Raw genomic sequence first — 27,671 nt, 5'->3', positions numbered from 1 at the left:
TTCCTACTTCCGTACATCCAACAGTCAACAAACTGCATCACCAAGCATTGCTTAATCGCTACCAAAGAACAGTTTGACATAGCTGACACAGCACTGTGTTTTTTTTTTTTCTCTCTAAAGGTAACACAATGTACAAAAAGCAAGTCTGGAAATAGTAAGATTCTTAGTTCCATAAAAAACTTTTTTTCTCCTCCATGTGTGAATAAGAAAACAATGCACTTATCTCTACTGAGCTTCTGCTGCATTGCTTGTTAGGCAGCCAAGGGGTAAATTGATGCAGATAAGTAATGAAAAGAAACAGACCGGCTGATCCCTGTATTACTACCACAGCAGCTTTCAAGGAATTGTTCAGGCTCTGTAAAGCCCCAGAGCTGTAGGAGCCGTCTGGAAGTGGTTAGATGCCAGTCAATGAGAGGAACACATGATGTTAAAATAAATGATTAAACAAGTCTTTCCACACAATGTACACTACAGTACAACACTACTGTGATGTTGGAAAGATCTGTGCAAATCAAAAGTCCGGTGCCTCGAAAAATAAACAGGGAACGGAAAAGAATGAACTCTGAAGAGCTGCATGTTAACTGGCAGACTCAACCCCCTTTGGCAGGCCTCAGGGCCCATGGGTTGGGTAAGGCCAAAGCAAGCAGGCAGTCAGAGGGAATAAGGGAGCGGAAGACTGGTGGCTCCCTCTATGAACATGAGGACGGCACAGAGGCCTCACCAGGAAGCTGAAGGCACCAGAAGAACCAGGAGGAGTGTGGTCCATGCTAGGCTCTGTGGCAGGCAGTGCACTGAGCACTGGTTGTTTTTTGCTCGAACACCTAAAAGAAGGGAGGGCAGTGGTGAGGAGGTGAACAGAGAGCAGCAAAGACATCAAATGTTCTGGAACAGCATTCATTTTTAATGCTTAATTAAATGTATTTTTTCCACTGAATTGGTCTGAAGGTGTTCGGAGCTGTACATCAACATATCTATAAAGGAAAATGGAGACGAGGAGGAAATCAGCAAACCACTGCGCTGAAAAGCCGGTCGGTCATGTCTCACACAGAACTGCAAACTTTCTGTTGTCCTGTTGCTTAGAAGTCAATTGGCTGTGCAAGAGTGGGAAGGTTTGTGTGGGCGAGGTAATTAAAACTGTATTAGCCAAAGAAAGCTTGGCTTGCACAACAGCTGTGGTGACTCAATTAAGGGCAGAACATAAGATCTCTACAAAGAAAAAAACAGCCTGTGCATAGAGATTGGATTTCAGAAGTCAGTAGCTTTGTGCGTACCAGAGGACGTGACAAGTCGAATTTGGGAGCTGACGGCTCCATCTCCACCTTCGCTGAGGGCCCGCACCTCAATGATATAGGTGCCTCCCTCTGGCAGTGAGAGCACGGTGGAAGGGTTAATGGTTCTCGTCACCTGGTTGTGGCCCCTCCCCTCCTGTTTCAGTAACACCTGCAGGACATGTGCATATAGATAGTTAAACTAAGTTGCTCCAAAAGCTTTGGTTGAATTGCAAAAGATTGGAAAACAAAACAAAGAACAACAAAAAAATGTTCAAGACATTTTCCAAAGTGCAGAAAAAACTAAAATCAGTGATGTGTTAATTCTCTTGAACTTATTTATCTGACAAAAGCCAGACAAAGAAACTATTTTCACTGTTTTCAGAGGCATGTTTACCACTGTGTTACATCACCATTTCTTTAAATGTCACTTTTTTATAGTTCAGGAACTGATTGTTGGTAAATGTTGCAGTTTAAGAGAAACATCTTCCCATTATTGCAGGATGCAAGACCTCAGCTACTCAGCAGGCCAAAGTGCTGGTGTCTTCCTTTTTCAACAGCAAACTGACAATATGATGCACTGTAGAGTGTATAAGACCAAAATGATGTCTTGTAACTAGCTAACTAGCTTCTCGTTCACTTCGCAGCCTTTTAGTTGCATTCATATTTGCAAAAATGAGCCAACGTGACAGCAGTAAAGGGTAGGCTACTTACCATGTACCCGATTACATCCGATTCATTGTCCTTTGCCTTCACTGGGTCCCAGCTTAAAGACACGTTGTTGCCTTCTTGAATCCAAATGAGGTTTGCCGGAGGCTGAGCAGGAGCTAAGAAGAAAACGCAACACACAAGAGCAAATTCAAACAGACCTTTAAACTCAAAAGTTTTAAGCAACTATACTTTTTACAAGAAGATTTAGAACAACCCAATGGGTAACCTCTATTCCATATATAGTATTACATGATTAGTGTCAGTGCGGTACTCACGGGTTTTCCTGGTTTTCGCTGTGACAGCAGCAGTGGCAGGACCATGGCCGATGCTGTTGAAGGCTTTAACTGTGATGCGATACAGACTGTTCCCTTCTAGTCCTGTCAAGACCATGGATGTTTCATTTTTCACAGTTCTTTGTTTTTTTCCTGACTCTTCCTGCTCCATGTCTTTCCAGTAGCTGACCTTTTCAGAGAAATCAACCAAAATCATGCACGATGGTTTTCATGCTGGTGCTAAATATCATACATTGCATGTAAACATATGGGTGTGCACATCAACACACACACACAAGCAAAGTATTTGTAAAACCTCATATCCTCTCGGTCTTCCAGGTTCAGGATTTGGTGGCTTCCAAGTGACCCTAATTTCCGATGAAGATATGCTGTAAGCTCTTACGTCAGATGGTGCCTCCCTCGGCTCTGTGAAACAAGTCGAAATGGTGATGTTCATCATAAAATATTCAATGTGCGTTTTAATTCTATGCAACCAAAAATATGAACTCACCACCCTCAGCTGAGTGGATGACGACAACGCTGCTGAATGGCCCGTCTCCCTTATTGTTGTATACACCAACTTTAACTTCAAATGGGGTAAGAGGAGGGAACGTCTCGTCTCTGTACTTGTACGTCGTAGAGTCCGCTGAAGTCACCATCTTCTCCTTCCAGCCTCTGGTTCCGTTGGCACGAAATGCAACAATATACCCAAAGCCCTCGCCATTTTGGAACTCCTCAGAAACAGGCTGAAAATACGAGAAATAAATAAACGACCAGTTAGTTTCAAAATGTGGAAGCAAAGCTGCTGTAGCAGTACAGGATCTGTAACTGAAGGTGAATTAACAGCAACCTCTTTAGTGTAAGACCAGGATTTCACTGAACAAATCCAAACATAACTTCCAGTTATTACGTATAAACCAGTTTTCAACTTCCTAAGCATTTACTGTAAAGGTCTGCCATTATTAATAATAATAATAAAGATGCAGTCAGTGTTGAGAAAGAGAAACAAATCACATCTCGCTCAGTTGTGCCAATTATGCAGCTATTTATCTTTCCATGTTTGACAAGAGGATTTTTGAGTCACAGGTTTGGTGTGCTAGGTTCAATGCCTACACGTTTTTTTTTTCTGAGGTGGTGAAACTGGGAGCTGTCTTTTACAGCTGCTCCATGCTTAATCTAATCAAATGCCTATTTATTAAGTGAGCTAGAATTTAATTAAAATATGAGCTTCAGGGATTAAATATTTGGGTAAATTTAATAAATGACAAACACCTGTACACCTGGTTTTGGCAACAAGGCCGCTGCTCATTCTGTAATGCGTTGATTTGCATAGGATTCAAAGTAATATTGTCCCCTGAAGGCATCGCCCCAAATTAGCAATCTAGTCTACACAGGGACCGGTGGTGGATGAAGATGTAGTTCTCATTTCATTCAATAACGACCAATTACCACAACTGCCTAATTACAGGCATGATCTGTGAAAATGAATTAGCTTCAGTTAAAGTTATTATGAGAGTTGGCAGTGCTTTTTAAAAAGATGGCAACAAATATAGGTCTTTAACAGTATGAACAAATTAGCCTGCAAAAAGTTCTGTCTAGAAACACTGGCGGTTTGGGAAATTGAGATAGTCACAGATAAATGTGGACACAGTGTGAGAGGGCTGATATAACTGAGGGAAGTCTTGTGGATGAAATTGTGAGGCCTGCTGGGCTCAGTGACGTGACTGTGGGGGCATCACTAATAGCCCTCCCAATGGCTCCCTGAGAAAAAGCAGTCTCTCACCGTCGACTCTAATGAGACGGCTGAATGAAGCTGCAGAGAATGTTTAGTCATTCATCCTGCTTAATAACCCTGCCCACCATGGCCGTCCAGGCTCTGACAACTCTCCACAGATGATTGGAGAGGCAGAACTGCCATGCACTCACATGCCTTGACTGCCAAAAAGGGCAAACATTCCTGCTCCATCTCCTTTAATATCCATCTCCATTGATCACTGACAGAGTCCTGATTTATTTCCAAAAGCATTTAGCATCAAAATAGGGCAGAACTGAAACAACTTAAAACGGTACCAAAGTACCAAAGAAGTCCACCTCACTCTCACTTCAGTGTAGCACATCCACATTGTCCTGTGCTGTCTTGAAAACTGACAGACTTATTGATGGGACAAAATCTCGTACCTCACAAGAAGCAGAAGAAACGTACTTCAATTTTTCATGTCTACACACTTTGTACTTGAGAAGTGAATTGATCTGATTTGTCTGTGTCCTCAATTAGTCAAATTGAAAAATATCTGAATAAAAAAACACAAGAAACACACTAAACATTATTCACATACAGTCTTATGCTGAGGAAGCTGAAGAAATCAATTGTTCCAGTTATGGAGTCACATCAAGCAAATCCTTTCTTCCAGTAAAAACCACTTTGTGTAATTATGCAAATGTATGCATGTCTTGAAAGTACTCTATCAGCATTTTATATCTAACCAAGCGCCAATCATGGTTTTGTGTTACTTTAAGCATGTCTTGATTGTTCTCCCGGCATGGGGTCCTGCATTTATTCATGAGAAGGTCATTGCTATGTTATACTAGCCAAGCTAACGACATTGTTGAGTTATAAATAGGAGATGGTCTACCAACAAACACCATCCCATCTGGAATGGACATTATCCCCCATAATGTGCCACTAAGGTGCACTTCTCCTCATGTGAAGGTTATCTTCCCAGTGGCAGTTGGGCTCCCATACTTAATAACTACAAGAATAACTGTCAGTTGCTTCCACATCTGTTCACTGTTCCCCTGTTAATATATCGTTCAACTGATCTCAATTGCAAATTTTCTTGTTAATTCTGTACATACTGTGGCCTGGACCGGGCTCAGAGCCAGGCTATCCACTTGGAGGCAGACCACACTAATATCCTCTTTACTTGGTGTGAGATTTATTACATTTTCTACAACCATTGTCAAGATTGAGATTACAAACAGATATTCATAAACATCCTTGGATTTATTGGGAACGACTCCGATATTCAAGGTTAATCATCATTACGAGTCTCTGATGGGACCAAATTAAAAATTCACTACATCTTAATCACTTGCCTGGCTGATGCAGCTCTGCGTAATACACGGCCCAACTGACCTTTGAGCCTTGTCAGCAAATTTTGCAGTTGTGACCAAGTTATGTCCTTAAAGTTTAAGACACTGGGTGGTAAAACAAATTTCTAACACAATAAAGAAGGAACTCTAAAATTCAATGGGCTGTAGTATGGAGGCTGGGCTGGGCCCTGCTGGTCATGAAACTGTCAATGGCTAAGAAGACGCACACACATGCTCTATAAATCAATGACAATGAGACCAGCCAATGAGTTTTACCACAGTAAAATCATGGCAACATAACATGTTTTCATATTTTTATCTCATGCAGGTGTTTCCTATTTAAAACAGCCACTTTGAACCTCGACACCTGCCTCAATAAACTGAAGCATTTCCCCCTTTACAGCAGGTTGTTTCTTCATGGGAACAGGTAAAGTCAATTCAAACCTTCCAATACAGAGTTAAAAGCAAGCCAGACAAAGCTGTGCACAATTCTGCAGCAGATGGGTCTACTGCACATCCCCTCTGAAATGGAAAAAGGTCACTTTGACCTAATGATGGGTGCACACCTGAGCCCTTTCACAATCCAGACCCTCTCATAAAGTAAGCAAGCAAAGACACCCACCTTTGTGTTATTGCATTAGTTACAGTATAATGTGCCTATCTCTCTTTCACTACCAGACAGGTCATGGCTTCGTGGGATCTCACTCCATCCACACCTGGTTATTTTACATTTGACTCTGCAGCTGTGATGCTGCCCAGCTTGTTGCTGAACTTTTACAGTAGTGATGTTACAGAATTAAAGTGTGTGCTCACTTTTATTCTTAGCTAAATACTGTAACTCCTGATCAAGCAAGTGCCAGCATGCTTGTCAGACTTAGAGCAATCATTCAGCAACACATTAAGAGTTACAAGGGACTGCTGACTGAAGCTAAATTCAATCACTGTATGCTGTAACTACTTTAATTAAACTAAAGCTTGTATCAAACACCAAGCTGTGCTGCAGCAAATGCAACAATTTAGAGAGTTGTAGTTTAACATTTCCTTTGATAATATGCCTCTTTACTGTGTTGCAATATATTATTTATGGACTAGTATTCATGTCCTCTGTTACTACAAGAAATTGTTTGTTGTTGAGAATACTTTTGATTGCTACATGATGCAGGAAACCAGATTTATAACTGAGGTAAATAGAAAAATCACAATCAAAAATAATAATTGATATTAATTGATACAGGCAGCTGCGTTTTAGGTACCAAGGGTTCAGTGTTTTGTCCAGGGACACTTCGACATGCAGCCAGGAATCATAGTGAACTGGGAATCAATCTGTAATGGTTCTGTTGTATATTAATCTTCTGCCCAGTCAAAACAATCACCGCTAACCCACACTGAATCTCCTATGCGTCATTGGATTATCCCTCAAAAGGCCTACTGTGTGATTAGGAAAGTGAAACATGGTTGAAACACAAGTTGTCTGATCTCCAGTGATATCGACCTCCCATTCTCAACTCTATTCTTTTAATACTCCAGTAAATCCCTCAATTCTTTTGCCTTCTCCCATTTTAAAAACATCCCGTGACTCTTTTTTTTGCTCACTTGAGCTGCTGAAACTTTCCTGTATGTTTTAATTAGATCCCACTTTGATGGTTCTGGGAATAGGATGGCAAGCAAACGCAGGTTCCCTGAACACTGTGAAACTACATCTACTCATCATATCTCACCTCAAGTGAATGCAACTGACTGTAAATTAATGCAGTCATCTGTATATCTTAAAGTCATAAGACTGATCCTTCAAGATTAGGAACCACAAGCACTAGCATAGCCCCTCAACCATGCTTTTGGCCCCTAATAATGCCTGACAAGTATTCCCAGCCAACAAAAAGTGAGTGAGTTTAATGAATGGCACATGCAGTAGCAACCTCTGCGTGATTATTAAGTCATATTCACATGCAGAATTTATCACTTGGTGACAGTTGACTTCCTCAGGGAACGATGGCAAAGCTGTACTTTCAGTACAGATGTTTAAAGTGAACTTTGTTTCAGTGGCTTGTTTTCAGTCTTACAGCAGGTTTGAATATTCTAACCTCAGGGTTCAGAAATGTTCAGTGGGTACAGTAGGTAATGATAAATTCCTTTTTTATACAGATTTATTATCACCTTTTTAATCATCGTGAAAAATATTCTCATGTTAAATGATTAATATTTACACTGTACGAGTTTCTTCCCATATTTAATCATATAAAATATCCTGTCATCATTCTGTGTTCGCTGCTTTGTTTCAGAGGGTCACAAGCAAGGAAGGTTAGAAAAGACTGGAAAAACAAAAACTCAATTCACAATGGAAAATCAGCATTTATGTGTATTATATTATTTAGGATTGTGATACTGAACAGATTGTCAATCTGCTATAATGGTGGGTTGTTTTAATGTTACTTTTATTGAGACTGTGGATAAGGGAGTTATGCTCAGGTTTTCTTATTAAAAATACATTTCAGCACATGACTGAAAAAATAACTGCATATAAAATATATATATTTCTGACATAAACTTCAACACATTTCCTTTTTTCTTGTCTGTCTCATTAACCGTTGAATATTTTAAAGTAATTCATTCCTACGAATCTCCTCTGAAAATTTGTAGCATATTTAGTGCATTGCTTTTCAGGTTGAGCAGAGGTCATAAGAGTTTGTATCAAGTTTGTTTACATAATGCAACCCAGCCATGCACTTTATTAGAAAACAGAACTGTCTTATAACTGCTAATTATGTCCCTTTCATAATGCCATTCATTATTACAAATAGGCACCTTTAAAACTGCAAAACGCCAAACTAATCGACAGTGCTGACTGAAAGGGCATTGATTTTTGCATTTTAATTATGGTATAAAAAAATTATACTGCAAACTTTGAATAATAATTATAATTGGAATTTGAATTCTAGTCCAATTAACGAATGACCTGAGGCAGATCCATTAGTTATTATCTATTAGATCTAGTATCTTGAATTTCAACAACCTCTCTTGCAGCATGAACATTAAATTAGTGATTCTTAGATACAAGTGGAAATAGAAATGACCGTTTTTAAGTTAGAGTAACCTCCGTTTGTTTAACAAAAACTGTTAAATAAACAGACCCACTGTGACATTTGTGTCTTTGCATGTGTTGTTATGCTTGTGCTACAGACAGAGTTTGGCTCAGGACCTACCTCCCACGAGATGACCAGCTCATGCCTCCGGCCATTTCCTCCACTAACGTTTGCTGGTGCCACAGATGGGACTGTGTGAAACAGAAAACGTTAACACTGCATCACTGACCCAACACTACACCCTCACACTCAACATGTTTTTGAAAAGGGTAGAAGAAAATACAGAACTAATACTTATCGTTGTAGTTCATATAACAAAATATAGTGTTAACGATGTGTTTAAAACCTAAGTAACCGAAGTGAACATCTTTAACAACATCAAGAAACATTAAAACTCCTGTGCAGTGTTTTCATATACATGAAGAACTGTCAATCAAACTGAGAGTGATAATAGGTTTGCTCTAGTGTTTTGAATTTTGAACACTGAGTTGACATTTGAATCACGGACTGTAACATTAAGGATGGATAACCACAACTGTGTGTAGAGACAGTAATTAGTTTGTTAATTATACTGAAGAGATAGGGCAGAATAAATAAGCCACTTCCAAATGACCACTGACCTTTGTAATTATTACATTTTATAGATGAGAAACGAGTAGTTAGTGAGGCAGCACCCTTATTTCAGACTGTCTAAGTGAATTTTTGCTTGCCATAAATAGTGTATTGTGCTGTGTCTTTGCCTCAGGGCATTAAAGGACTGCCGGCTTTAGCAGAAACACTAAAGTTGTTGAAATTCATGTAAGCAGCTTATTTTCAACTTCTTACCCAATTAAAATTGAGAATATCAACAATGGGAATATAACATGGCCATGTAGTGGCATGTGGGGGCACCAGCTAAGCTCTCTAGCTACAATAAATTTATATACAATAATAATTTGCACTCAGCATATCATAATAACTTCCGGGACTCTGGGTGATTACTGATGTCTGTCAAACTGTGACTTGAATGTTGTATATATCCAGCATGATGATAGAGGACTTACCTGCTTCTTTAGTCCTAACTGCTCTTGAAGGTGCACTGGGATCTCCGGTTCCAATCGCATTGGTTGCCACCACCCTGAACTCATATTCCACCCAGGGGTTGAGCTCCACAGCAATGGCTGACTCCATGTCCCCTGTGACTGGGTCTGGATCTGCACACAAGCACCACATCACAGTGACTATCTTATTTGCAGTGTGCGACATACGTACCAAGTCTCAGCTTTAAGGATGTTCAGATTCATAATGAGTGAACAGTGCTGAATCACAGACCTCTAAATACAAACTCTCTCCAAAGAGCAATGCAGTAGTAAAATGTTGCTGAACACACAAACAAAGCAATCAAAGTTTTTATGACTGAACTAAGACTGAAACAAGCAGGAGAAACCTCATCATACTGAGGTCAACATATTGTTGACTTTGGAAGTGTTAAATTTGTGCTCTCTGAAATCGATGGATAATTCCTACACAGAATGTACCTGTGTGTAAAAGTGAGAGTTGGGACTTTATTGGAAGTCATTGTTTCATTTCATATCCAATGCGCTGGAGTACAGAGCCAAGAAGAGACTATACCATTGTCTTTGTTCTTATGGACTGCACAGTGCTGCAAATTCCCTCCAGAGCCACCGTTACAGATTTTTACACCAGCTATTGGAAGTATAAGTCACTACATAGGAGGAAGCTGATTTCAATCACCATGTGCAGCATCCACAGAAGACTTAGGGAGTAATGTAATTATATCACATGCCAAGACTGAAAAAATTCAAGTTTACAAATGCATTTTTAACAGAATTACAAGCAGGTAACACAACTAATTTAATTTCTTCAGGTCTATTGTAATCAAGCTTTGTCAATATTGATCATGCAACAACAAACAAACATTGACTGAAAGCCTATCCATGTCACAAATGAACCAGAGGTCTCTCTATGCTAACTGAAGCGACGTTCAGTGAAGCAGTGGAGCTTACATTCTTATCATCCAAACCAGCTCACAATGAGGACACTCACAGTCAAGCAAGCTGCTCTTCAAACATGAGCTGATAACTCTGTTTGCAAGGAGTGGGAGCTAATAGCCCAATCCCCTTTATGCTAATCTTAACAAGTTCAACACTGACAATACATCACAGAGCACTAATTGTGCTTTATCGAATTAAATGTGGTTGAACAGGCAAGATGTGAGGAGTGTATACAAAATATGATTTATAAATCTATGGGCATGGTTCATTATCAAACCTTAAACTCTGCCTTTATTATGACATGGCATATTAAGATGGATTACACACAATGCCTAGCAAGCTTTCATCCTTTAATTCCAACTGATTGTAATTGATGGTTTTTCTCTCCAGGTGCAGAAAGGGAATTTTTTGAAGAAGTGCCTATATACTGCATGGACTGATGGGGATCAGTCTTATAATTCATGCACAAAAGGTCAATTTCCCCACTAACCGTTGATAGGACACTGAATAAAATTTAAACCAATTAGATCTGGTATAGACTCAAATGACTTTTCCTCAACTTTTTGAACAACAGCCAAGCTCCAACATAAAACTGGAGAGAATTTCAACTTCTTAAATCAGGTATGTGAGAAGAAATTAGGGGGAAGAAAGTTAAGAGACACTTAATCCATAAAGTTCTGGATGGTTTAAATGTCCAATTGTTTTAATGTATTTTTTACCAGAAGAACTTTTAAATGATGTCTTCTACCTTACTCTAGTTGGGCTGTTTCATGATTTCAGGCAGGATTAAGACCTTTGAATCTGACTCCACATGTACCTTCTAGATTTAGAGGCTGTGATTTTCTCCTTATTGATTACCTGTTTTAACGGTTTGCCAGCCCAACGAAAATGGGCTGCGGGCTTGCACATTATAGGTGCTGATAGGGCTGTGGTTGTCCAGGCCACGAGTCCAGGAGAGGGTGGCTGTTGTGTCAGTGATCTCCTCCACTATCACCACTCCAGGGGGTCCAGGAGGACCTTGTTCAAGAGAAGATTAGGAGACGCAGATTAAATTACACGTCTGGATGGTTGAAACCATCAATGCTTCAAAACATGTCTTGATAAAATAGGAGAACAAAAACAATCCCTGATGCTAAACTGGTCCATTACGCCATGTCCCAATAATCCACTGTTTCTATTAGATAAACCAATGGATGGAAAAATGCAATCATTAAGAAGGAAGTGTGGCTACGTGCATATGGTGCACATACAGTGTAAGGTAATTTCCCTGTTGTTACTGTTGTACAAACAGACGTGAGCACAACATACTAAGCAGGACTAGGATTCAGACTGACACAAATCTACTGCCAAGCATTTCATGCTGATTAAGGGATACTGAAGCTTTCTTTTACAGGCTTTTGAAGACATTTTGCTGAACACGACTGTGTGCTAGACCTTCCCATGTTTTAATACTACTAAACATATGTTTAGCTCAGTCTCCAGAAGTAAATGTAATTTGCAAGTCTAGCAAATGTCTAAGGAATCTTGGGGGAACAGCTTTAAATGAAAAGCTGGCAGCTGGCAAACACAATGAAAACCAATGTACTATGTCTCTTAAAAAGTGCCCATCAGAAGATTGCAGTGAAAGGTGCATTTGTATTTGCTGGACATTAAGATGAATTTTATGTTGATGTAGAACAGCATCATCAACATCACATAAACTCAACCCTGTGTTACTGCTTAATACAAACATTATTCTGATATGCATCTATAAGATTACAAAGGAAAACTGCATGAAATTATTACAAACTGTTACATTATCAGTGAAACTACCTCAGAGTGGGATGACTACCCATTTATACCTTTTATCTGTTTAACAGAGCATATTAACTAAATGTGAATTCGGTAATGCTAATTTGAATACACATTGGTGGTACTATTGGAGCACTGACAGGTACCAATCTCACCTCGTACGAGAAGTTCAGCCTCTGTAAAAACTGTGTCAGCACTGGTCTGCGCCCGGCACCCATACTTCCCAGCATGCTTCAACAAAATGCTCCTAATCATCAGATCCACTGTCGAAGACTGCTGTAGTTGAGGAGGGAAAACATAAAAATATTAGGTATTATGCAAGTTTAAATGCTCTTAACATGAAGAAGGGAAATTCCTTTACATCCCGTAGAGGCTCATGTGGCTTGAGAGATTCCTGTTTAATTCAGGTGCTTGCTTGCTGAGACATTCTTCAGCTACTCGTATTTTTTCTACATTGAAATGAGAAATGCCTGAGGCTAGTCTGAGAATAATTCAAGGACTACAGGCAGCTGTTTAGCACAAAACCTGATTAAAATTACACACCATGCATCATGCAGGAATCTGTTGTGCCTGTAAAGAATTGTCACTGCAAATACACTGCCCGTCTCGGAAAAAAAGTCACACAGTCTAATATTTTGTTGGTCCGTCTTTAGCTTTGGTTATAGCATGTATTCTCTGTGGCATTGTTTTAATAAACCTCTGCAATATCACAACATTAATTCTCGTCTAGAGTTGCATTAATTTTTCACCAAGATCTTGTATCGAGGATGGGAGAGTCGGACTGTCAAGTCTTCTCCAGCACATCCCAAAGATTCTTAATGGGGTTAAGGTCTGGACTCTTTGGTGGCCAATCAGTGATGAAAATGATGTGTCCTGCTTCCTGAACCACTCTTTCACAAATTGAGCCCGATGAATCCCTGTATTGTCATCTTGGAATATGCCCTCATTCTTTGGACACATAACATTGCTGAACCTTGTGTTACTGGTCACATAGTACCCAGTGTAACAGCAATAATATCTCAATATATTAATCTTCTTTTTTAAAACAATGTTTACTACAGCTAACTTATGACCTGCGATGGGTTTCTTTATACTGTTTATATTGTGTTGATCAACACCCTAGCACACCAAACTAACTAAACAGGTATTACTGTGAGTTACAAGTTAAAAAGTGTGAAATGAAAAGGTGAACAATGCAACCTTGTGTTGAAGGAAGAAAAATGTAAATGCCTCTTTGTATTTTGAATTAACATTTTTGTTGAGCTCAGAATGTTCTTTAAAGCCATCACTTGTAGAGAAAGATGTAGACATGTCTACACAAGCAATCATAGAATCGTACCTATTCTATTCTAAAAGTTATTTTGTAGATAAAAACAGATGGAAAGATGAAATTTAATCTTAATCTTATATTTGCTCTTACTCGCACTCTTACTGTTTGGATGTACTCGAAGTGGCCGCCATCCTGCTGAAAGTTGATTGGTTTCTGGTTGAAGAACCACTGGAAAGCCACATCCAGTGATGTGTCATGCGTCGCCTTGCAGCTCAGCACCACGCTCTCCCCCACAGTCACCTCCACTCTGGCCGGGGTAAGCTCCACACGCATGGCCTCTGGAAGCACAAAGCTGCTGCACTGTCACCTCAGGCTAACCCAGAGCTAGTGTCAAGCGGCTGCATCTGACAGTGACATCACTGCTAGAGCAAAACATGAGATCCCAACTCTAACTTACCTTTGTCAAATAAATATACTGCTTAGCTCTCATAGACTCCACATTATGAGATAGAAGCCTTTACCCAGTTAAAGTGTGTCCTTATAATATGATTCTTGAATCTGAGGTCCCTTGGTTCACAGTTAAGCAAGCACAATAAATTTCCTGGCACACAGGCAAAGGTGAGGAGAAAAAATTACATTGGGGACTGTTTACTGGTGGCCGACTTGGACTAATTTGGCAGAAAATAAAGGCCCCCAGGGCATCACTTACCTTTTACCCACAGTATGGCAGTCAGCTCTGCCGAGCCCAACTGATTCTCTGCCCGGCACACATAGTTCCCCTCATCCGCTCGGCTGGCGTTAACAATTCTCAGAGTGTTGTTCCGTAACAACATAATTCTGCAAGAAAGAAAGAAAAGAAAAATCAATACCGGTATGAGAAACTAACTCACGTATGTATGAACAGTTGCACTACATGATCAGACATGACGTTATATGCTTATCTTTGTATCTTGTTACAAGAATAGCCATAGTCACATGGGATGAGAATTGAATAATTAAACTTAATGGCTAAGATACATCTAAAATTATCATCCACAAAAAAATTAAAGAGGGAAATATAAAATAAGATTTTGCTTACTGATATTTAAGGATCATCTCACAGTAAAATCTAAGAACAGAGAAATCTAGAACCATGTTTAGACTGTGTGTGTATGTAAGGAAACCTCTTCAGAAAAGATCAATCAACCATTTAAATGTGTTAATGAATCTGTTTGTAGATACCACTAAGTAGCCCTATCTTGAACAGCATTAAAACACAGATGCTATTAAAGATACAGATTAAAGTCATGTGTAATTCTCAGTAAAAGAAAAGTGACATCAAAGATGTCAAGAACAAAGAAACAGTATTCCTGTGACTTTCAATCTCGATACATTACAGATTGATGATCTGATTTTGTGCCTTTGAAAGAAGGCTGCCAGTCGACCTAAGTATAGTACAATTTAAAATGTATTAAAGGATAATTTCAGAACCACATTTGTGCATTAAACTACACAACATGAAACAAAATACATGTTATTATTCTTTGTTCCTTTGCATCAATATTTCCCTAAATCTAAATTAATGATGCATTCATCATTGACAGCACTGAATCCACCTGACAGAGCCTGCAGTAAATACTGCTGCATTCAATGAATGTTGTCAAGATGTGCATACTAGGGAGCTGTACTCCTGGGAAACACGAGTGTAATAGAGAGGAAAAAAGCAACACTCCTCCTGAATTCATAAGCAGCCCCTTATCCAGCCAAAGGACACCAGCAATATGGTATTAACATTTCACACTGACTTGTAAATAACAGCTGGAGAATTACGCTAAGTGCTTGACATCACATAGTATAGGATGCAACTGTTTCCAATAACAGCCAAAGCAGGTGTGTGAACAGATGGCTATATGTAAAAGTATAGTATTGTGAAATATGTAGAGGCACTGATTGTCCAGTGGAAACCTCTTTTATTCCAAATATAAATGGATCACATTTGATTTTTGAGGTGGAGATGCACATTTAGTTATTTTTTTTATTCGAAAATTAATTTGGTACCAAAGTAAATATTATTTTAATTGAATTCACATTGTTTGGTATTTATATTTACAACACTAAGCTGTTTCATCATGAGCAAGGTGTTTGAAATTGGCAAAGAGATACTCATGAAGGCATGACAAAATCTTGCCACACAGACATTTCAAGAGCAATCTGCAGCCAGGAGACATTTTTCAAATTAGGGAGGGAATTCACGACAAGGACACTGAGGCAGAAAGGACAAGATAGGGATTGTTGGGTATCCAAAATATGCAAATCAATTCAACCTTAGGAAATATAAAGAAAACCGAACTGATCACAGTAAATCTGTAACATTTGAAAATGCAGATTTTATTATGAAGCAAGGTTTAAAGAGACTGCTATATAATATATAAATCAAAATGCCTTTTTACACTATTTCACAATTTCTATACAAAATAAAAGTCAAATGCTGCACCTACAATTACCTACAAAGGCTTCAATTGAGTCTGCCATGTACTTTCAAACTAATGGGATTAATACTTTCTATTTAAGAGACAAAGACTCTGAACATTAGCGGAAATCCATGTTAATTACAAACCTTCATTAAGTCAGCACAGCTGTCAATGACAGATAAACGTGAAGCGGTTTCGATTTCTCGCCTGTTCTTCTAAGAATAGAACGTCTCTCCATCCATGAACTCTTTACTTTACTATAGGTAATGACAGAAAATCCTTTCAGAAGTCACCCTGGCTGAGACCTGAAAGTGCACGCCACCTGTTTGTTTCGACTTTTCCGGATAGAAATCACCCTTTCACAAGGTTGATCTCCAGTTGAGCAGTGACCCCTGTCTAAACACTGTCTTCCTGCTCATTAATTCACTCCTTTTGCAACAAACCTGTTTAGGTTATAAAAGCACTATGCACATAAGTTTAAGAGGAAGTGTCTTGTTTCCTAGTTGTGGATTCTTTTTCAGATTATGTAGGAAATAAACCACATACTGTTCATATACAGTACCATAAAGTGCCAGCACTTAATAGCGAATGATAAATTGCTCTATAGCAGAGATTAACTAACTGCTCTGCCAATATTTTTTATAAACAATTTTCTGCTCTCTTTAGACATGACTCTATCTGAAGTCAGATAAAAACTAGATCAAGGTGTTCGAAACGGTATGAATCTCCCCGTGGTGTAACGCCAACAACACTGAAAAATAGATTTGCAAGGGTTTGACAAATACCTCAAAGGCTTTATCAGATCCAGACAAGCCAGGGTCATTAATCACAATTTTAGGGCAACGTGCACACCAACCTATCCTCATCCATCAGCTCCACTCAGCCAACTCTTTTATAGAAAACAGACAACCTAAAATTTCCTCTGTGGATCATTTTTCTTAAAATGGGAAGTGAATTATTTGCAGATTTGTACCAAGTCCTGAAATTACCATGTTAAACGAATTCCTGAACACTCCATCCACCTGTTAAAGACATGAAGATGTGTTGCTGTCTGTTTGAAGGAGCAACACACTGAGGATCTGATTATCAAATGGCTGCCCTCGCTGCAAGGCTGTTGAACAGACCGCTGAATCTTGGCCGATAAACAAGTGTCCCATTCTCCCACTCAAAACTTGGGATGCTCGGCAGTGACTGATAATTTCAGTAGTGTCGCTCAGTGTGATTGATGGACCCTCACCCTGCTCAGCCCCCTCTAGGTGCAACAGAGAGAGATTTCTCATAAAAGATGATGCATCAAACTGTATGTGAATTCCAAATGCAATTGTACAGTGTAAATTGTCAGCATCTCTGAGAAGGAGGTGGGGTTGAGGATGAGTCTCCAGAGAGTTTCCAGTACCTAAGGTGTTTTATTTTAGCCGTGACACTTAATTTCAGTTACAGTAATGAAAGTGTGATGTCTTACAAGACATGTATACAGTTCCTCAAGGGCCTGAGCTGGAATGATAACACTGACACGTAGTATGAAGATATTGAGGGAGACAAACTTTTCATGACTTCATACATATTTTATCGAATAATTTACTTTCTCCTATAATACTGAAGTTCTCTAAACTCAAAAAAAAGAAATCTATCTATCCTATTTATGACAAAGAGCTCCAGTTAATCTGCCAGAGTCTTCAAAGAAAATGTACATGATGTATCCCAATAATAAGAGCAAAAAATAATCCTTGTTCAAAGTCGAAAATACATGTATTTTAAGGGGTTTATTTCAGACACTGAAACATGCCCTCCAACATATTGCTATTTTGGATGCACAATAAAGGGCTGGATGCAGATGATTATTTCAGTGATATTTCATCCTTTTTTTGTTTCTTGTATATATTTATCTCTTTTCTATACTTCAACCTGTAGTTCAGGCTTAAGTGACAATATATTGTGCAAGGATTTATCCAGTCACGATGTGCGCCCGATATTGTTTCCACCAAGTTATTGATCTATTTAATATGTCTGGTTAAATTAGGTCATAGACTGTTACAAAACAAAGCTTTATTACACTATGTCATTTAATCACTTGAATAGCCCAAATTGATATTTCTGTTTAGATGTTTTATCCCCGTTCTATAATAAACTGTATCACAATATGTACAAGTGTCATTAAAATGCTGAAAGAAAATATTCTGCACTTAGGTTGGATTAAAGTTCAATGTTGTAGGTTTAGTAGATGGACCCAGCATCTCTCAAGCTGCATGTAAACACTTCAGTAACTAAGTTTTACTTGATGGTGAAATAAAAATAAAAGTTTCTAAAGCACTCGAGTACCTTTTATTTGGCTGTATCCTTCTGTCTCCTCTTTTCCATGCTATCCGTGGTTTGGGCGATGCTCTGGGTTTGCATTCCAGTGATACATCTTTTCCAAGTGTGGCAATGACCCGTATGGGATTAGGGATAAACACAGGTGCAGATGCTGTGGAGGACACAATATTTTAAATGATATAACACAATATTCATACTGTATGTGATTCATTATTTCTAAACTTTTATTCAGGTCAAAACTAGTGAGTTTTTTTCTTATCAATTAAGATATGTACAGTTTTGTTACACAAGCAGAAAAAATGAAATGACAGTGGCCTACATAGAAACGTGTGCAGCAGTTCCCAGCACTGTGCCAACAATTTGCTAATTGTATTCTATGCTACCTGCTCAACAGAAAATGATGATTCCTGTGTTGCTTTTTGTTTGAAGGTGCAACTGATATCTGCCAATTAAACCTGACTAGAATTAGTTTTGAGATCTTTCTGCCTCCTAGTGGCAAAGTAAACGTACTTATTGCAATTTTAATCAGCATGTGCTGGAAATTATGCTTTTGCAGTATATATACACTGACTAATACTTCTATATACTTGATCCTGTGTGTATTCAGTATCATATAAAAACTGTGCACTGTGTTGTGGAGTCTAATTATTTAATAACTGTCATCATATTAATGATGACATGGCTGGACGATTTGCACCATTTTTATGGAAATTGTTTTAACTCGTATTTAACTAGGCTGCCCCGGTGAATAATAAATATATAATACCAACAATGTTAACAATTATGGCATGCCCAAGAGATCACATTAAGCAGTAATGGTCTAAATAAGGCTTCAGGCACTTAAGTTTGTGTGGTACTGGTTTAGAATTGTATTACACATCAAGGCCATCTACAGGCTGCAAGGCTTTGTCAACTGTAATTATTCAAATGCTGAATGAGCCTTTATAGGTGACATTATACACAATGACAATCCAATCCCATCTGTAGCTACAGGCTGACCCCTCTCCCTGTAACACTTGTGTCTTTGAGCCTGAGTAGTTGTCTGAGTGGCAGAGGTCCCTGTAGACATGAAAAGAGGCAGAAAACAGAGAAGTTGCTCTGTGTATTTGTTTTAATCAAAATAAGAGCAGGAACAGAGCTGGTGGCAGCGGTACCGTTACTGCTTCACCCGCCTCCCTCCCAGAAGAGCTGGATGTGGGACAAGATCACAGGCATGAGGGCAGCTGCTGTCCCCATGTAGCCTCTGGTGATCGCTCATCTGCAGGCTGTTATTAGCCATGTAATCTGTCCTGATAGTGTTTGCTTGTGGACATATCCACGGAGCACAGGTCACCGGGAAGAGATCCCTGGGGGGTATAGTTATGAAAACATTCATCATTGGCTTCAAAATATCCTCATTGTAACTGTGACTCTACGGAAAGCAGAATCACCTCCTCTCCAGCTCAGATGAAGCTTCTTAAAATGTACAACTTCAGACTCCTGCAGACAACACTGTGATTCTCAATTAACTAAACAGTGGTTTTACACTGATTTTAAACTTATAGTTTAGGGGCAACCATAAGTTGTTGGAAATGGACAAAAAAACTATTTGCAATAAAATTTTCAAAATGCCACAGATTCCCCTTCAAAAAAGGGCATGCCACAGAGACAGTAAATCAAGCTGTCCCTCAGGGAACACAAAAGGGGAATGGGTGTCACCAGATGTACGCCAGCATAGAAGATGACAAGGAGAAAATAGTGCATCAACACAGAACAGTGGACAAGCCATTCAGTATGACTGTTATGTCTTTAGTCGGAAGCCTTAAAGGCCCAGGAACAGTTTCTTTTGCTTTTAATGTCCTTTCATTTCCAAATACATGTTTTAGGTTAGGTTATGTAGGTTTTATATACAGTAAATACTAGTTTTAAAACTAAGACAAAGCTGTGCATGTGTGAGTTGGCATTTACTCATAATTACACCTGCCTATTAAATGATATTAGCAAAAACTGACTAACAAACACAGGATGAAAGCCATATCCAAAGTGAAGATTTGTTGTTTCTTTTTAGTAATGTGCTTTGATGACAAATAGTAGAGAAGAGATAAGACCTTAATGGAGTCATTAACTCCATCAAAGAAACCACTGATGTCTTTCTTCGAGTGTTTGCTCCCATTAGTATAAATCTATACCTACAAGTCAATGGTTTTTCACTCTCCTCAGAATAATGTAGATTTGTGCCAGACTCTCCTCAACCTGATGTCTGCAGACACCTCATTGAATATAACCATATGTTCTTTCTTTTATTCATGCCGTCCGCTGCCTGGGTTAAATCAGGGACCATTGATTGGCAATCAGCACATCTCACAGTTCAGCGTTCCCCACTTGCATTTCAATCTCCCCTACCCATCTTCTGGTGCCTCATTCAGATGCCAATACTTGATCTGCAGTTTCATTCTTTGCTGAGTATCAAGAAATATGCTTGGCAGAACATAAATGTTACGTCATTAATTTAACAAATTAGTTTTAATGACATGGTTTGTCTGACTTAAATTATAATCCAAATGAGTGACTACCTAAAATCTTCAGTTCAGCGTTAGAGTAGACAGCTCCGTATTTATTTTCTGCAACACACTGGTACATCCCTGAGTCTGCCTGCTGCACTTTGTGAATGCTCAGCTCTCCATTCACTATTTCCATTCGACCCTATAACAAAAAAGAATACAGGAACATCATAACTGAATAAATGTAATATAAATGATAATGCAGTTTCATTGGAATAATTCTTTTGTTTAATGGTACAATCAACAAAAGGCAATAGGTACTGTGTAGTAGAGAAGGTACCTGGGATGTCAAGGGCAAACCATTACGAAGCCAGCGATAGGTGGGCCGGGGCCTCCCTGTGGCCTTGCACTCCCATTGGAGCTTCTCTCCACTATCCATCTGAGTATCATTAATCATTCTTACCCACTGAGGGAGAGCTTGAAGATAGAAAAAGTGATTTAAGAATAAGTAATACATCCTTGAAAGGCACACAAGGCACAATTACGGTTACTGTACAACAAATCACTCCATGTAATTTCTTTTGTATTTTCCTTTTCCTTAAAAATATCAACAGAAGTCAACGGGAATGTTTAAAATGATCTACAATACACCAAGAGCTCGTTTCTAGGACCAGGATTCAGCCTAGTTCTAGATCAAAGTGGCTGTTTGCTTTCATTGACATGGTTGTGGGCTCTAGGTTTTGATTTTGGTTGAATTAACTAACTACTCTTAATATTAAAATAAGAGCACCTAAAAGAATAACTGGATTCATGTATGGAGATACACTGATTTTTTTAACAAGTTTAGGTATAGTGTATGTCTATCAAAATTTCAAGCAATGACTGTTAAAGTGAAGCCAACCAAGTGCCACCAACCAAACTACTGACGCACCATCAAATACATTTGATTCAATCACATTCTTGTATGTACAGCAGAGATTCACACTGACAGGGACCAGAACGGCACTGTTGTCAAAAATAGTAGGGCTGATGAAGTATAGATAACAGTGATGTGTTTTTGGATCATGTCTGCAAACATGTTCCTTTTTCTCCTGCCACTACATGGCAGGTCTACAGCTATAGCTAAACCAGGCAACTGCATTTTCTTAGAAGCACCCTAACCATGACACTTTTTTATTTTCCTTTTTCCACAGCTGCATCCACAAATCCAGTTCAACTCCACAAGCTGCAAAAAAACCTCTAGTCTGCATGTACTGGCTTTTCATCTTGAAGTCTCTTTCCACCTACAGGTTCATATACTGTATGAGGGTGAGCATTTTTCAGTTCTTGCACATTTACAGGAATATAAAATTCACATATGGTCATTCTGACAGCGTGAAAGTTAATCTGTCAGTATTTTAATCTCATTTGTTTGTATGCATTTCTGGAGCATCTCTTCAAGTTCAAATGAGACATATACATAATGATGATATAAATATACATAATGACATGAACTACAAATACATATTTAATAAACATATGTGCATATAATATGAAACTAACACATGCAATTAGCACTTCACCCCTTATTGATAATGACACTTGTATGTTCAAAGCAATACATTAATATAAATCTGTAAATCTAAAGCTCTTTGAAACACATCTTTCAAAGTTTTCTTTATTCTGCAGTCCAGTCAATCCAGTCTAATATTTGTCATATAGTCAATATAACACACTTTGCATAGTGGTGTATTTCTGGAACAATATGTGGAGAAAGAAGGCAACATCACTATTTAGCTCCTTCCCCTACAGTAACATGCCAAGCACGTTCTTTGTGATTCTTTGCATATGGCACCTTCAGTAGGATGCCTTTTTGTGTGGTTTGATTGAATGATTATGGTCAGGAAGGTCTGCCTCACAATGAAAGTTCAAACTACCAGCTGACCTGTGTAAATTACATTTAGCGTGAGGCTGCTACAAATTAGGCTCCCTATTCTCCTTGTGATGTCAACAGAATGGAGGCTGCCAAGAAGTGCAGGGCCTTGAAAATGTGTCCTACCAAGGCTGAGGCAGTCCATTATCTTCTGGTCTCTGGTCCTGTGCACATGACACAGACAGAGAGGAATGGGGGACATGTACCCTTGTAGATAGGTTTATGATCACGGGCAAGGGCAGTAATTAAACAAGCTTACCAACACTGGTTTATAAAAAAGGTTCTTGACTGAGGTTCACCTGAAACGGATCTAATAATCACAGCACTCACTCACTCACACACAAGTCTAGATTTGGTAAAACAAATAATTACTGTGCTTATCGGCATTAAATTCAAGATGAGAATATTAAAGTTTTTTACTCTAATTATTAGTTTTCTGAACAACAGATCATTCTATAATTAAAGAGTGATTTAATTTACCATCTGTTAACTAAGACATGTTCCTGCAGTGAAAAAAATAATTAGATGTAGGTGCTCAACAAATTCAAAGAAATCTGTATGTGACTAAAGATGTGGATATATAAAAAACTACTACAGAAAAAAACACATATCATATTATGACAAATTTATTGAGACAAATGCCCACACTTAGTTAAATAATTGCGTGGAACACAACACACTTGACAGTTAAATTCATCCTGAGACCAATGCTTCTCTTAAATAAAGGAAACTGCTCTTTTGTTGATGTGATAAATTTGTTCGTATCTGCCTCGACTCTTACCCTGAAATACAACACAACACACTTTCTTATAGTGCATCATGTGTTAAAGCTGCACAAAAGTAAAATATTAAAAAATAACAGGAGTAAGGACGTGTTCAGACTCACTGTAGACCTGTAGATGTCCTTTAAAAGCGGTACCTCCTCTTGGATTCTCAGCTTTACACTCATAAGTTCCTGAATCCTCCAGCTGAATGTTGGGAATCTCCAGCACAGCCTGGGACTTGCGAAGTCTTGCTTTCTTGGGGATGTTGCCATTTATCTTCCTCCATGTGATTGTTGGCACTGGACTGCAGGGACAGAAAAGTAGAATTATATACCCTGTAGTACACTGTAACAAAACAGTAAGCAGTATTTACAGTACAGTGTGAGCGACAATGGTGCAATTCACTATTGATAAAAATGTTGGCTTTCTAGAAAAGCCATTAAGAAAGATGTATTTATATATACTCGTAGGTTCATGTGTCATCAGGCATTTACTTTGTAATAAATGTTGACTATTTTGAAGCTTACAGTGTATATTAAACAGTAAAAAAATGTCACGGTGTTACTAACAATAAGCTAGTTGCAACCCAGCAATAGGAGACTTGAAGATTTTAAAATCTAACACTGGTAATGAAGTATTGACGCACAGTAATGACTAACTAATGTTCTGCTCTACATGCATTTCATTGACCTATTGACCACCCATGGTATATTTACTGTCCTAAATGAGCCACACATTAGACCCCCTGTTTCACAGGGACAGGGGCAATATTCAAATCACGATATTACAACAGCCAGAGGGATTTGTATGATTAGTGTACGAGAAATGTCATCTGTTCCTATTTATTCATGGATTGCCCTATATATTCTTAAGACAGATGACCTGTACATGCAGAGAGAGAATGTCTTGCTATGTGCTCGGTATCAGCAGTGCTCTTGTATGACAACTAGATTTGACAGGTCTCTGAAAGATGGAAATGTGACACCACACAAACCTCTAGTGAACCCATCAATCATTTAGCCAAGATGGAAATGTTCCATCCCTGAGCTTTTTTATCTGTTCTAAATTCACAAGGACATTGAAGCGCTCTCGGCTGCAATGGACTCAAAATAGGATTCAGAGCATGTTTTTTATTAAACAAAGCTTTTTTCCCCCACAGTGTCTCTTGTTATTTTGGACAGGAGCTTTGTGTCACATTTTTAGAGATGACTGGTTGAATCATCTTTCTATATATTCTTTTAAACTGCAAATATAAAAACCTACTAACGATGGAAATAAGGATTAAATCAGTACTCAGGGTGCAGCATGCTGTTGTTATGAACTACTCCCTCTTATTACTGATGGAGAAATTTGCAGGAGACCTGTGCTCCAACTCACATCTCAACAACCCAGATAACAGAACAAATCTAAAGAGACCTTGAAGGGCTGGAACATGAGAGTGAATCTTCCTGAGTCCACAGCAGGATTTCTCTTCAGAGGCTGAATAATGAGGATCAGGCCTGTACATGTCTGTGGGACTGGGGGTGGGCATGTGGTATAGGCTCTTTCAGTAAAAACAAGAAACCCAGACTGTCAATGTCTTCGGTGTGAAGCTGTTGGCATAAACTCCTGAACTCTGAAGTGCCAGCCATTTTGGTCTATTTCATCAGAGTGTACAAACTCAGTATTTTATGTCCTCATATTGTGAATGTGTTGCACACTGGAGTTTATGTAAGGTATTACAGTTTTCAATTTAAATGTGCCCATAGGCAAGTTCTGGAGATTACATCTTAATTAGAATTCCACACAATTGCGGAGCCCTCATCCGGACTTGTTTCATAATAAAGGTTCAAAATTAAATCTAATACCAAAATATAGTGGTGAATTGGTTTGCCTCAGATCATTAAGATCTAGAAATTATGCCACCATTTAGCTCATTTGCTCAATTCCCAATTTCTTGGTTGCTTTAGGAAAGGCCACACTGTTTAAGGGAGAATCTACCTGAAACAAAAAGCCACATTTCAGCTGTATGATCTGAACAAAATAACTGTCTTTCAAAAACATTACCCAAAGCACCAAGAGCATAAAATGTGTTGGCATTAAGAGGCACTTTCTGTTGCTGCTGGCAACATGGCCCTTATGTGTGTAGCTCAATGAGGAAAGCAACTGCAAGGGTTTCAAGAGTTTGATTCCCTCTGGGGTCACTGAAACAAAAAGTATTTCCTCTACTCTAAGGCAATTTGGATGAACATATCCACCACGTGGCACATATATTTTAAGTTGAAACGAGTGGGATAATGTGTAACCCGTCAAATGTACAATGCTTTTTGAACTACACTGAACTTCTTAATCCAATATCCCTTGAAATGAAGGCCACTAACAGCATTGCACTTTTTAGAGTTTCTTTTAAATTATCCTGTGAAACTGTGCTTTAAATTGAACATGGAGTGTTTGAAAATGTAAAATGTGTACATTCATCCTCTATGAGTGGCCATAGTCATCTATAAATATACTGTAACTGTAGTGTGTTTAAATACATGAGACATATATTTAGCATCAACTGACAATAAATCCAAAGTGTATGAGATTAAAAATAATACTACAAACAAGCAAACTTCTGTAAACCAGAAAACTACTGTTACCACTGAGCCACATAATTTGTGTGAATACAAGCGTTCACATAAAAGACCTGATACATCCCATAGGAGAGCGCTAATGATGTCTCTCCCAGACTAAGTTGTACTTGGTTTAATTTATCTTTTTCTGTACATAACGAAACTTGAAACATCAGCAGCATAGTACGGCTCCACAATAGTAAACAGCGGTCGTCATCTCTAAAGAATCCACTTTCATAAACATATCAGCTACACAATCCTAAATAATCTTGCAGACGTTGCTAAAAATAATGTTACAAGTTAATTAGAATATTAAGGATGGTTGTGTTTTTATTGTTCTCTTTCATTTTCTTTGTCTCATTGTTCTATTTGCCCTTGACTGTGGCCTACAAACTACTGTCACTGGCAAATATCACAACAGACAATTACTTCAAGGAGCTTTGGCATTCACACACAAAGAGCTTCTCTGCCCCTGCTTAGCTAGTGGTGCCATCATACATATTGATCAACAGGAGAACAAAACCCATTTTAACTTCATTTTCAGTGCTATATAAAGACTGGCATTTCTTAATAGGGTGCACTGATAAATCATTCATCTCTACGTAAAAGGGTAAGTCACTGGGATCACTGTCTGACTGAAAGCCATCACGCACAAATTACTTCAATGATGGAAGCATAGGGCAAGGACTCAAATGGTTGTGTTGCCATGCATGCATTAAAAAAAAATCCTGCTTAGCTTGATAGGAAAACTAAGTTGTGAGATTGTAATGCAGTGTCTATATATTTAGGAAAGTATTCATCATAACACAAATAATGAATTGAAATCAAAGTACAGTAAACAACAGTCAGACCCTCAGTCATCTGTAGATTAGAGACTGTTGGCATGTTAGGAAGCGATAGCATGAGACTTGAAATGAATCCATTCTGCTCCACCCAGTCCTGTCACTACTTTGCTATACTCTTCTACTGTCTTCTCTTCCTGTATCAGTTGTTCTCAAATTACAAGAAAAGAAAATGCTGCAAAACGGACTAGTTACTAATACTGACTGACCAGAGCTTCCCTCAGAAACCTTGACACTCAAAAGGTTTTCTGCACTTTTGCCAGCTCTGAAACATAAAAGGAACAATATGTTGACTTTACAACAGTATCAATTAATTTATTATTACTTTTAAAACAAAACAGACTGAACGGAAACTGAGCGAAGACAATTGGTTTGTCACCTTCTTGTAGAATCTTTACATGGTGAGACGGAGTACAATGCACCAACCAATGCTTTACAAATTATAACAAGCTTTCGTGAGTTGCTACTTTAACTGATCACACCAACATTACATGTATTTTTAATTGATGGGTAATAGTGGAAAATGTTGTTTCATTAGTACTTCAGTTATAGCTTCTGCATTTACCTAGTCTAGTTATTACATGTAGTATTTTTTGCATTACTATACAATAGGTTTCCATACGTTTACTAGGCAAATACTAAACAGACTGTAAAAAGAAGGGCTGCTATGCCAACTTCAGTAACTGGTGAGTGGTTTGGATTTTAGTCTCTGGACAAAAGAGTGTTTTTCCTTCAGGCAAACAACTATTACCAATTTCATTTTTTTGTAGACATAACATTGGCTTACTACATTTGTAACAGACCATGAAAGCACCCAGGAAACATAGATACATTAAA

The 27,671-nt window shown here is 38.5% G+C and overlaps 1 protein-coding gene across 1 annotated transcript in view; it reads right to left on the bottom strand.

The window, feature by feature from the left end:
• Positions 1-496: 496 nt before the first annotated feature.
• Positions 497-27,671, bottom strand: part of cntn5 (contactin 5) — an 82,798-nt gene continuing 55,623 nt past the window's right edge. The window contains exons 9-24 of the mRNA XM_026372962.1: positions 23,521-23,702; positions 21,063-21,199; positions 20,795-20,924; positions 18,249-18,393; positions 14,189-14,316; positions 13,630-13,817; positions 12,365-12,485; positions 11,277-11,435; positions 9,468-9,617; positions 8,545-8,615; positions 2,763-2,997; positions 2,568-2,677; positions 2,255-2,441; positions 1,983-2,095; positions 1,272-1,440; positions 497-821 (exon numbers count right to left, since the gene is read on the bottom strand). Of these exons, the coding sequence (XP_026228747.1) occupies positions 718-821; positions 1,272-1,440; positions 1,983-2,095; positions 2,255-2,441; positions 2,568-2,677; positions 2,763-2,997; positions 8,545-8,615; positions 9,468-9,617; positions 11,277-11,435; positions 12,365-12,485; positions 13,630-13,817; positions 14,189-14,316; positions 18,249-18,393; positions 20,795-20,924; positions 21,063-21,199; positions 23,521-23,702 (2,329 nt within the window). The 3' untranslated portion in view covers positions 497-717. The remainder of the gene's footprint in view (positions 822-1,271; positions 1,441-1,982; positions 2,096-2,254; positions 2,442-2,567; positions 2,678-2,762; positions 2,998-8,544; positions 8,616-9,467; positions 9,618-11,276; positions 11,436-12,364; positions 12,486-13,629; positions 13,818-14,188; positions 14,317-18,248; positions 18,394-20,794; positions 20,925-21,062; positions 21,200-23,520; positions 23,703-27,671) is intronic.

This window comes from Anabas testudineus, chromosome 13 (assembly GCF_900324465.2).
Source record: "Anabas testudineus chromosome 13, fAnaTes1.2, whole genome shotgun sequence".
In the NCBI taxonomy this organism is placed as follows: domain Eukaryota; kingdom Metazoa; phylum Chordata; class Actinopteri; order Anabantiformes; family Anabantidae; genus Anabas; species Anabas testudineus.
Note: the sequence above shows the minus strand (reverse complement) of the source record. Positions and strands in the feature narration are given on the sequence as shown.